The sequence below is a fragment of the Cheilinus undulatus genome, linkage group 21, assembly GCF_018320785.1.
Source record: "Cheilinus undulatus linkage group 21, ASM1832078v1, whole genome shotgun sequence".
NCBI lineage: Eukaryota > Metazoa > Chordata > Actinopteri > Labriformes > Labridae > Cheilinus > Cheilinus undulatus.
The window spans coordinates 13,262,946-13,275,899 of NC_054885.1; the positions used below are offsets into that span (position 1 = coordinate 13,262,946).

At 40.0% G+C, this 12,954-nt stretch overlaps 1 protein-coding gene across 1 annotated transcript in view; it reads left to right on the forward strand.

Annotated features, from left to right (window-relative positions):
* Positions 1 to 234: 234 nt before the first annotated feature.
* cacna1ha (calcium channel, voltage-dependent, T type, alpha 1H subunit a) overlaps positions 235 to 12,954 on the forward strand; it is a 211,967-nt gene continuing 199,247 nt past the window's right edge. Inside the window, exons 1-2 of the mRNA XM_041817429.1 lie at positions 235 to 508; positions 1,437 to 1,918. Of these exons, the coding sequence (XP_041673363.1) occupies positions 1,461 to 1,918 (458 nt within the window). The 5' untranslated portion in view covers positions 235 to 508; positions 1,437 to 1,460. The remainder of the gene's footprint in view (positions 509 to 1,436; positions 1,919 to 12,954) is intronic.

Consider the following 12,954-nt stretch of genomic DNA (forward strand, 5'->3'; position numbering starts at 1 on the left):
TCTTCTTCTTCTTCTTCTTCAGTGTGCGTCTCCCACTGTGCGCTACGTCCCTGGAGACCGGCATCACGTCACGTGTCAGGGCTCCCGGTTGCTCGGCCAAGTTTTTCCGTGTCAGATCATCCACGGAGCTTCAAACACACACACACACACACACACATACACACACACACAGCCCGGCCCTCCCGACCCTCCCCGCGCGCGCATCTCCGCTCCACGCTGCGTAATAACCAACACCTCAGCGAGGATGGACGGATGGATGCATGCATGGATGTGGATAGATGTTCCCGTTTAACCGAAAGCGCGCGTCGAGACCGCTCTTTGACTACTTCCTGTGATTTTTGACACGGATTACCTTTGATTTGTGGGGGAAAAGAGAAGAAGTACGGAGGAGATTTTTTAAGGAGAGAGAAGAAAGGGAAGAAAGGATTGCTGCGAAAGGCTGGGCGCGCTAGAAACACGGAAAGTCACGGATCATGCTCAAGAAAACTTCCGATTCCGTCTCGATAAGGTATCCTTAAAAGAATATTTGACTTCTATTTTCTTTTAATGCTTAAATATCAGTAAAGTCCAGAAGTGAGCCCACTTTTTTACAGCCAAAAATGCCAAAAAAACGCAGGTGATGCGCGCTCTGTTGCCCCCCTTGCTTCTTCAGTATTGCATTTGGCACTATTTAGAATGCGTAACTACTTTTCAATGAGCATGTTTAACATTTCTTCCCCTTTGTCAGGCTTGCAACACCGATATGTCTCCCATAACAGCAGGCGATGTTCAACAAAGCCCATTTAAAGAGTAGGCTAAAGTGCTTGCTGGATTGCAGTGCTTTTGTTCTCGATTTACGCGACTTTTTCAGGGTTATGTGGCGTAAATTGTTTGTTTTTTCTTTCTTTTTGCGCATTCCCTGCCCACCATTGCGTGGTGTGTGCTCAAAAACCTCCAGTAGACCAGAGACAGAGCAGTCCATCTGTTCCATCACATAGCAACAGGAAGAGCGAGGAGACTGAAAAAAAAATCCCCACAGCTCCCATAATATCACAGTAAATTCTGTTGCACTCAAAAAGCGCCTTAGAATGGATATATTCCTCCCTGCTGGTGTTTAGAAGTGAGTTTTCTGTGCCTGTCAAGCTCCTGAAGCATGTTTTATTAATATTTTTCCAGTCTCCAGTAAAGATTTTTTAGGTTGTGCCATCATAAGGATGGCTGGTGTTTAAATATAGTGCTCTATTTCTGAAGAGGAAGTGGTCAAATGTTTAAAATCTTTGCCTAGATTGATCAGAAGGGAGTACATTATAGATGTGGAGTTTATTGTGTTGCTCCTCGCCAACTTAATTTCTCTCTTCTACCTCTTCTTTCTTCGTCCTGCCCCTCCTATCGCACCGTCCACTCCTCCCACCTCACAACCTCGCCCTAACCTCTCTCCCTCTGACCTCCCCATCCAGAGTGGCTCTGCCTGACGCTCTATCATGACTGATGGCGAGGGGAGAGCGCGCTTTGAGTACGCAGAGAGCCCCGAGGTGAGGGGGCGGGCACGGGAGCAGGAGGAGGGCGACGAGGTGTACGAGGAGGTGAGGCTCACCGTACAGGCACCCTACAGGTCCGACACCCCGGGCCACGATGCCGGCCCTGGAGGAGGTGGTGAAGATGAAGAAGAGGAGGAGGAGGAGGTGGAGATGGAGAGGAAGACCAGGAGCAGCAGCGGAGGAGAGTGGAGTCCTGAAGTCGAGGAGCATGATGATCAAGAACCGGAGCTGGAAGTTGGACCGCCTTTGGGAGTTCGGATCCACGCTCCCATACGCGATCCAGATTGCGTTTCCGAGGAGGAGGAGCAGCAGCCATACCCGGCCCTGGCCCCGGTGGCCTTCTTCTGCTTAAAGCAAACGACAAGACCTCGCAACTGGTGTCTACGCGTCGTCTGTAACCCATATCCTTTTCATACACTGGAAACATAAATGCCCGACCCCTGGTAAGACCAAGTTTGTCATCATTTCCTGTCTTTGTGAGCGTTGCTACACTTACACATACACCTGGATTTACAGGTACGTGAATCATGTGCTTTGATGGTTAGTAAAGCATGGTGTCATCAGCTGATTCAGAGCTCTGAAAAGGCTTTATGTTAGCCGTGCAAACACTCAGATTCCTGCTTCCTTGAGACTAAACAAGCACCGGTTACAGGCCCCACGCTTGTGAAATTCGATGGATCATTTGTCAAAACACTGCTAGGGATGACATTGTTTATGGTTCTGGGATTACTGAGGAACTGGGAGGCATAGGAATAACACACAGGTCCTGCTGCAGTTGTCTTGAGCTTGTCATTATTGTGAAGAATTGAACAAAGCTCTTGTTTAGGGAGTTGTGATGCTTGCTTGATTGGGCTCTTTTTGATGGTCTGTGGTGCTTTGTAGTAGTCAATAATCCCTGTTTGTTTGCCAATTACTTAGTCAATCCAACTGTTGGTTGGTTTTTGGGTTACAATGGTGCCATTTTCCTCTGATGTCACACTCAGGGTGGGTAGCTAAATGCTGCTATAAAGTCATACTCTGCTGTTGTTTTAAATGTACGGGTTCTGTCAAATAATGAAAAGCCTTCAGATTGATGAGCATCGAGAAGACATTGGATCAATGTTGGATGGTCCAGTATTCTCCAGGGTAATTTCTCACAGATGGACCGAGACGTCTTAGTTCGTTAACCGGATGCTAATGATGCCTCCAAATGGGGTTGCATTTACACAAAAAAGACCACATGGCCCTCTCTCATGGCATTCATAGCATTAAATGTCAATGATGTAATTGGCAACAAGGTGGCGTCCTGGGAGACAGTAGCAGAGGCATTAAATTGACAGACAGGGACAACATATATCACACCACCATCACTACGAATGTCTCAAGGTGTGATGCTGATGCCTCATAACAGCGCTGTTGAAGAAATATGCCATGAAAACACCTTTTGATGACATTTTCAGAAAAAGTATAACCACTGGACTTCAGTTCTTAGCCACATATGGGACCAAAAGGAGCCATAGCAAATGTTAGTCTTAATTGCCACCTAGAAGGCGAGGAGATTAAATGATATTTTAGTGTCTTGCCATTGTCCAGCAATGGTGTTTCCAAAGGGTAATAATAATGACTTTTATTTTGTAGCGCACCTTTTAAAAACAGAGGTTTACAAAGTGCTTTAACGTTAAACAGAATTACAATTAAGACAAAGCATTAAAACACAAGGAAAGAACACAAAAGGAAGGACAAAACCCCAACAACAGAAGAACCCATGAAAACATAACCCCAACATCATAATCATCCTGGCTGACACATTACAAAGCCCAAAACATGTCAAGTTAAAAAGACATCATGATACCTAGGTATGAAAATTCCAGAATAAAAGTAATGACCAGGAATAAACAAATGAAAAATAAAAACCCAGAATAACCAAGACCAATTCAGGCAATACAGGAAGCCAACGACATAAAAAGAGACCTAAGGACCAGAGATGTAGAAGCATCTAAAATATAGAAAGAGATAGAAAGTAATAAAACTCAGAGCAGTGACAATATAATAAAACAATTAAAATGTGTAGAGATTAATTAGTCATAAAACACAAATTAGAAAGCTAGGAACTGTAAAATATCATTCATAAATGAATAAAAATCATAATAATGATGATAATGAGGTAAAATGGACACAACAGCAAAAAGAGGTAAAAACAAGTAGAGGGAGGGTTAAATGCACAAAAATCAAATAGGAGAAGTGAAAGTAAACAGTAGCAATCAGGATCAACACAGGTAAACTTTGTGGAAGAAGAAGATAATTTAAGGGAGACCACTGACAGGAGGAGGGTAGACAGTAAAAGACAGACAGAAGACGACATCACATAAAAGCAAGCATATAAAAATGAGTTCTAAGAAGTGATTTAAAAGATGTAATGTGTTCCAGTTGATCTCAAATGCTGAAATTTCACACAAGTCATCCTGAATGCCTCCTGAACTCAGAATTCCAACTCAGGAACTGGAGTAACCAACTTGTATCTGGAACACAGCATAATAAATGAAGGCCAAACTTTTCCTGTGCACGACTTCAAAGTTTTCACGAGTTCCATTAAAAAAGGGCTGTCAAAGGGTTAGTTTTTCAATTTTCATTTAATCCCTGAATTTCTGTAGTTATTCCCAATTTTTCTCTTTCCACATGTAAGGATTTAATTTATTTAGTTTATTTTGCAATACAAAACTGTTTTTGTTTTACTTTGTATTTTGCACTGTCTTTCGACAAGGTTACTTTATTCCGTGTTTGGAAATAGGGGTGTGAATCTCTTCTCTGAACAATTTGATTCAAATCTCGATCCACAGGCAACGATGAGATTCACTGAGGATTTATTAGAATATAGAACGATTCAGTGCAGGCTGCATGGTGGTGCAGGGGTCAGTGCAGCAAGAAGGTTCCTGGGTCGCTTACTGGTCAAGGCCTTTCTGTGCAGAGTTTGCATGTTCTCTTCGTGCATGCGTAGGTTCTCTCTTGGTATTCCAGCTTCCTCCCACAACCAAAAACATGCTCATCAGGTTAATTGGTGACTCTGAATTGCCTGTAGGTGTGAATGTGAGTGTGCCAGCCCAGCAGTCTCAATGAACCAATCTCTAATGTTAAAGCCGGTGCATCGACTCATTTCACATTTTACCAATCCAGGGCTCTAATGACCGATGCATTTCTGATCTTTAGAGTAAAGATCGGTTATCTGATTCAGCCCAATTTATCTGTATACCACTATTACCTAAGGAAATGAAGGTAGACTGAATGTTACACAATGACTCTTACCACGGATGAAAATGGAAGAAAGTAAAAAGTGAAATAGTTGATATCACAAGGTGCAGAAGACTTTTGACTTGTCCACCGGGCTTTCTGAGTTTTTTAAGGTGAAAGAAGTCAATCAAAGGAGCAGTGATGAACTTGTCTTACACCACCATGGTGGTGGAGAATGCTGCATCGGCTTAACCAAGGTTTGCCAAAAGGGACAAAGTTAAGTCGTCCACAATTAATGTAAAAAAAATGTTTGTGCATTAATTTTGGACCTTAATTGCATCAAGATTAATGTATTAATGCTGACAGCCCTAACTGGATAACACACAATAGGAATTGCCATTAAGAGGCAGAATTAGCATCAAAATTGTGGTAATTTTAATTTGTGTAATGTTGTCGTCCAGTGTGTGGAAACCTGTGACTAAACACCAAGTTAAAGTGGTTGTAAGGTTTCTCTCCTAACTGTAAACTTGGTCCACATTAACATGATGGTGAAAACTGCAAATTGTTGCACAGTAATTACACCCAACATTCACATGAAACACAACTACAAATTATATAAACATCTTCCTAAAATATCTTATTATATACTGTATATTGCCAATCTCCTTAATAATAACATAAAATACTCACAGCATTGCCTGTCTGATGTTTCTCTGCAGATGGCAATGGATTGTCCTCAGCATGCCCTGTCCATCTAAACTCAACTGTAAACTGAACCCCAAAAAACAGCCATAAGGCAACACAACTCATCATACGATCTATTTAACTCTTTAAGGTAACCCATTTATACTACGCACACTTGCATGGGATAGTAAAATCCAGAGGGATATCAGACCATTTTAAAAATCCAAACAGTATTTAATAAAACATTAGCTACCCTCAGACAACAGCTGAAGTTCACATTTTGCCCCTGCTTAGCTAGGAAGTCTCTGCTCAAAAACATAGCCACGTGATAGAGTGACAAATTAGGAACGGATGTTTGTAAATTCCTTGCCAACATTTAACGTTAGCTTGAAAGTGATTAAATGCCAGCTGTAGCATTTAGCCACTGCCTAGCTAGGAAGTCTCTGCTCACTAGGGTAACAAAATATGAATGGACATTTGTAGCTAACTAGCTAACATTTAACGTTGGCTTGAAAATGATTAAATGCCAGCAGCAGCTGTTGTCTTATAGGTTGTCAATTAGGGGTGTGACGAGATCTCGTGATCTCACGAGATCAAAACGCCACGAGATTTCTTGTCGCGGAAAAATCAATCTCGCGAGATCAGTATTGCGCAGACACTTGGAGCAGCAGCTCTCCAACACCAAACTGGAAGTTATAAAAGATCACAAACATGCCCTGAACACTATAAAACTGTTGGTGAGAGAGCAAATGAGGAAACGGAGCTGATCTGATATCCATTAAGATGACCGCTCCAACCACCCCCCCCGCATGCGCTACTTGGCCCGTACATGATCCACCTATGCATCATCATAACGGTGCGAATTGATGAAACGCTGTGGGTGAAAGTCTGTGCAGTCTCCGTGAGGAGAATACAGCGTTTATTTAGTTTGTGTATGCGCGCAGACTCGCTCGTAGTGCCGCTATTTGTGACTTTGTAACTTTGAGTCGCTGCTTTGTCATGTCTCCTTCTCGTCTCACCGTCTGTCAGTCACACATCCATCAGCTGTTGGCTGTGCGTATTACCAATCAGAAGCTTAACATGAGTAGCGCAATGGGTCTGCATACTGCAGCGGTAACTAAGCAAAACAAACTCTGAGCGCCATAGGGTCCACTGTTAGCTCCAAAAATCTTCAGTTAAAGCTTCAGTTAAACGCGCCCTGTTTGTTGTATGACAGCAGACAGACACAGACTCACTCACCAACGCACACACATTAAAACACACGCTCATCTGTGCGTCGTGTCCAACACTGTTAAAGCTCATATGAGAAAAAAAGACCGCAAAACACTAAAATAATCTATTTCTTTAAATTACAAGGTGTTATTGACTTGAGGATTTATTTTGAGTGTTTTAAATATGGATGTCCTTAAAGAGGATGCTGATACTGAGGATACTGATGCAGCTCTTTATATTTCAGTCTGTTGTAAATGGTGCTTAAAATACTTAAATAATCTAAATGCTTTTACTATATATAATTAAGTATAATATTAAAAATAGTTATTGTAATTGTAGTGATGAGAGCATAGTGTAGTAAATTAAAGATTTTGTAGACTGTTAAAATGAAAGGCTTGATTTAAAGAGCACTAAAATGTACAGTTTGAGTCAAAGTTAGGCAAGACATACTCTTTGGAAGCATTAATAGCCTATTCAGTACTTGGTTCAAACATTTTTGAGTACACCTGAATGCGTTGCAACTTTGACTATTAGTTGTATAAAGGACATATTATCCACCCATGTATTTTTTTGCCATAATTTAAAAAAAAAGTGTAAAATCTCATCTCGTCTCGTGTCTTGTGGGCCCAAATCTTGTCTCGCCTTGTCTCATGAGATAAGTGTCTTGTCACACCCCTATTGTTATATATATTCTTGGCTTGAAATGGGGTCAAATACCCCTCTTAGATTATTTTTTTTAAGTCAGGAAACAATCACAATGCAGCTAAAGATTAAGTTTTGTTAGACTGGTAGCTTGTGTCCCCTGTACGGAGGCTGTCTAACTGAGTTTGTCTCCTTTCCCACTCTCTCTTCCTGATTTCCTACTCTATTCACCAGCCTGTCTCTAAAATAAAGGCATAGAAATCCCAAATTGAATATTAAAAATATGCCATTTTCACATTGGCTAAACTCTGCCCTGCTTGACATTTCTGATCTGCTGGAAATTATGGTCCTTTTTTTTGGGACTCAAGTTTGGTATCATCTTTTGCTGACTGTGCATCATCTCAGCTGCTAAATCTGCACTTTTCTTTCTCTTCTTTTACTACTTTACCTGAGACTATTTTAAGTTCAGACTTGTAAGCTGTTTTGAGATCATTTCAGAGTTGCCTGCCCTCCATGTTTGAAGATCCCACTCATTAATCATTCGTACGAATACAAGGTTCAGTACTATCTTTGGGTGAACAGCATTTTTCTCCTCGCAGCCATTTTGTGCTGAAAAATCATTCATTTAAAAAAATACCAAATAGTGCATGTGAAATGCGCGTTCGGCTTCTCATGTCTGTCTTAGTGTCTATTATTACCCCTGAGCTGAACATCCTGCCTGGATAATTTTCATCTGTGGGATGTTTTAACACACTGGAGCAAAGATGAAAAAAGAACATTATGTGCATCCAAATCTGAGCTATGAAAAGAACTTGAAGATGAACCGCTGCAATATTTTTTCCTTCCCTGATGTGGGGAGGTGGGCGGTGTAAAAACAAAATCGAGACCTGAGTCATATTTGTTTGATAAGTACATTTCCTTGTATGTTGAATCTAATAAGCAGTGTGTTTCACAGATTAAAAAAAGAACATTTTTTTCCCTCCTTGTCTTGTCGTTGTGGGGAGGTTTTAACTGCTGTAGATGATATCTGCAGCTGTATATTTAAACAGGCTAAAAATGTTTTGGCATCTTGTGAATGTGTGTGGCCTAATGTAGTGGAAGCGTATCTTCTCAAGTGAGTCTTTTTGAAGTCTGAGAGGAAATGGAGAGTGCAGACAGGTAGATAAGCAGCTGGATTCATGCACACAGGTGTTTGATATGTGCGTAGCTGCAAAGCAGCAAGTGGAAATGTGGTTACTCCTCCTAACAAAAGATTATCTGATTTGGGAAGGAGAGAGGATGATTTTGATCACATTCAGATCACTACAGTAAGGCACGTGCAAGCTGGCTGATTTTCAGATTAAAATTCAGTCTGAAAACCCTCCTTTTAAACATGGGCAGATAGTGAATCTGATGCTTTCTGGATTTGGAAAACTGCTGCCACAAAAAACAAGTCAGTTGAACAGGTGAAATGTCTTTTCCATTGGAACGATAGCTGTTCTATTTGGAGCCCCCTTCAGGCCTGGATGACCTGATGATTTGTAGTGTGGTGTCCATCCACCAGTTTTCATGCTCACGTTTCACAGCCCATATAGTCTTGTGATAACCAAGATGTCTGCCAAGAACATTAGTTTTTCAATTGACGAATTTAGCCACTACAGCTTTGAATTTCTAACATGATATGCAATAGACTTTCATGTGTCCATTGCATGGATGCATTTCACATTTATCTGGGATTTAAAAAGAAATTCTCAGAAAGTGATTAGACGTTCTGTCGCATTCATGATAGGCCAAACAGTGTGACATGACAAAATTAGGTTACAGACTTATGTAGCTCCAGTGCTAACTTCAGCTACACAGGCTAGCTCTACTATAGAATTGGATGGTGGAGCTTATTAGTGGCTAAAATGCCTGTTGAAGCCTTTCGGGAAATGTGCTAACATTTTCTTTGGTAATAGAAGCTTTTGTCGTGACTCTTTGGTCTTGGTTTATTAGAGAAATGTGGTCGAGGTCTGATTAAACTGCTGCTTTTCTACAGCTACATCCAAGCTAATGGCTTGCGGTTTACAGTATAACCCAAGCCCCCCCCCCCCCCCCTCCCAAATCCAAACTCACCGCTACACTGGTGATAGCCATTGCTACCCTCTCCAAGAACCTGTAGCTATCACCTTATTCTACTCAAATAGCACTTATTGGTCTGAACTGTGTCTGGTTCGGCACAAACAATGTGGATTGGAGCTTTTCAAGATCATTTTTCTGATGATAGACATTTCGTCTGGCCAATCCATCTGCTTTTGCAGGATTATGAAATGTCTCATGTGTTAGCTAGTAAAGTGCTGTGCATCCTGCTCTCATGCACAGCTAATGGAGGATACAGGAGTGTTTATGGGGATTAAGTACTCATGTGAAAAGTTTAATTTGAAAAAAATATATCTCTTACAAAATTTTCAGAATCATTTTGTCAAAGTATTCTCATTTGCATTGGGAGTCTTTGGTCTGAACTGGGTGTAACACAATACCTTACTGTGTACACTGTTAAATGCACCAGCTACAAGAAAACAATCAGTGTGACACCCGCTCTGTTATTGGCCTGTATATGTGGCCACAGTGTTAATGAACATTGCAAAAAGGTGCTGCTGATAGCAAGAAATATTCTCGCTTCATATCTGTGAATTGTCGTCTGCCTCAGGAGTCATTCCGGTGTATCTGTGAAGGCGGCAGTGTTGCATGTAGACTAAACGTTTTCACAGGCAGGGGTCAGATTCTGCGTGCAGAATGCATTAGTTCTGGTGGTAACATCAGACACTTTTATTTGATATGTGTCAAGGAAACTGGGAAGTTTTGGTTCCTGCCAAACAAAACAACTGGTGGCATGGTGTGCTTTGGGTGGCGTGACTGACATCCTGTGTCCTGTGATGTGTTGTTGTCCTAATAGTTAAAATCCAAACATAGACTAGAAAGGAAATGGACTTGAAATTGGAGGGAACACTGCCAAAGTTCCCTTGTGCAAGGCACTAAACTAATAACTACCCAGGTGCTTTTTCATGTGCAGTCCTGCAATCTCTCCATTATGCCCATAGGCTCCTGTTTATGCTTGTACAGTATTCCAGCCCTGTGTGTAGCATGTGCAGCAACAGAGTATAAATCTGAATCCCCCCCTAAGGGACTAATAGAGGATCTCCTTCTTGCATTCTTCAGGTTGAAATCTAGTTGTAATCTGCCCTTAAGAAAAGGCTGAGTACTCACAGACACAATCGTAAAACTCCTGCTGACAGACTCAAACTGCCATGTCAGACATTATCGTCTTCATCTAATGTCCCTGAGCTGAACAAAGCATCTCTAACAGCCTTAAGGGTTCTGATTTCAAAGGGGGAATTTCCCTTTGGGGATTGATATCAAAGTCTTATCTCCATACTGCTCAGTCTTTGCACTACCAGCCTCATGTGATGCTCCCTTCCAGAACCGGGGTACTCACGCGGTGAAATAAGGATGTTACACAATTCAGGGAGGCTGCCCATGATGTAGACGTTGGTTTGAATTTATCAGGATTGAACTGGCAGACCTGTGCCGGCTCTTTGGAAGAGATACAAATGCACATCTTGTTGGCTGATTTCAAAATGAGTGCAGCATGAAGTGGCAGGGATTCTCGCCAAGCTTTCCTCTCACATACTGGTTCTTAAATACAGGCACTGGAGGTGGATTTACAGGTTTCAAAGTCTGGATACAGAAATCATCCAAGTTTTATGAACTGTTTCCCCTTTTTAAATCTTATTTGAGGTTTTTTATCTGCTAGAATGAGGTTCAAATATCCTTTACAAGATCTCGGAGCATTTTAAAGCTCCTGTGAGGAAGCTTTAGCAACTTTGGTGCCCCCTGTGGACAAAAAGGTACCCCTAATTTATTTGCTGATCTAATTTTTATAATGTGAAAATAGACTTTTTCTAAAATAAGAAACAAAAACAAAAATCAAGTTTTGCTTTGTTTAAGAGTCAAATAATTGCATATTGAAATTATTTCCTGCACAGGCTGTTTTCCTCATCTGACCCACATGGCAGCTGTTACAAACAATAAAAACAGCTTTTTAGAAATCACATTTTTTATATAGATAGTTGAAACAGGGACATCAGTGTTAGTTTCAGCCCATTTCACTGAGTGCAAAAACACGTACAGGAGCTTTAATGTTAAAGGTGATAATTGGCTTGAAATTGCTTATTTAGTAGGAACTGCAAATCCTTGAAGAAATCTGATTAGTAATGATCTCCTCTAGAATAAACTTTAAAATAAGTCTTTGTAAAAGTACTATTAATTCATGTCTGTGAGAATCTCTAAAATTGATATTTAACATTTTAGTGGAAAAAATTGATTTGGTATTGAGCAATTTAGGCTCTACAAGTTGGTTTGCTTTACTAGCTAAACTCACAAATTTTGAGGTTAAAAAAGGAATTAAAAGTGGTTCTTTTACACCAAATTCTATTGTAAATATTTTATAGTAAACTCTATCTTAAAGGTTCGAGGAGGAACTTTAAGTTGAAGTTGATTTTTGAAGGACATTCTCAAAAAATACAAATGCAAAAATGCAAATGCAAATTTTCCAAAAATGTAAAAAATACAGACTGTGAAAAATTCCCCCAAATATCCAAACATATATACTGAAATTTACATGAAAATTCTTAAAGACACCCCCCCCCCAAAAAAAACCCACAAATAACTTTCCCAAATTTCAATAAAAATGCATGAAAATTTTCAAGGCAGTCCCACCCCCCCAAAAATAAATAAATAAAATTCCTACAAATTGCATCTACATTTTCCAAATTTCCATGAAAACTGGGAAATTTCCCCCAAACATCTACATATATTTGTGCAAAATTTTCATAAGAATTTTTGAAGATTTCAAGGACCCCCCAGCTTCCCCCCAGAAAACCACACAAACAAAAAACAAAACAAATAAAATAAACAAACAAATACAAATACAAACCCGACCCCACCACCACCACAAAAATAAATCAATAAATTAAAAAAATCAAATCAAACCACAAAACCCAACTTACAGGTACATTTTCAAATTTATGCGTACTATAAAAATTCTTGAAAATTTCAGCAGACCTCCCCCATAAAAACATACAAATTACCCCTGAAAAGAATTCAAATAAAGTGCCCCAAAATTTTAATTTATTTTCCAAATTTCCATTAAAATGCCTGAAAACAAACAAACAAAACAAATATCCAAAGAAACTACCCCAAACCTACAAAAAATCTTTACCAAGTTCACATGAAAATGCATTTTCAAAGCAAATTATCTGTTAAACTTCCAGTGAAATTACAAACATAACCCCAAAATTTCCATGAAAATATGTGAAATTCCTAAAATTTCACTGCAAATTCTCCCAACCTTTCAAGCAAATTACTTTAGCTTCAATGGGCAATCTGGACAATTATATAAAAAGTAAAAAATCCAGAAATCATTACTTCTTTGTTGGAAAGCTTAAATGGTCTTAGGAAGTTACAGCTACAGAAGTTTGAGTAAATGTAACAAGCTGCCCCACCATCCTGTGTAAGTAGTGTTTGATAAAAAAAAAATATCATCCATCTTAAAGCAGTGAAAAGTATCATTTCATGAGAATCTTTCCCCTGAAAAAGGAAAAAAAACAGGTGGTTTCACTTTGTCTGACACCTACCCCCTACCCAAATGGACTGCAGGCATCAATAATTTCAACAT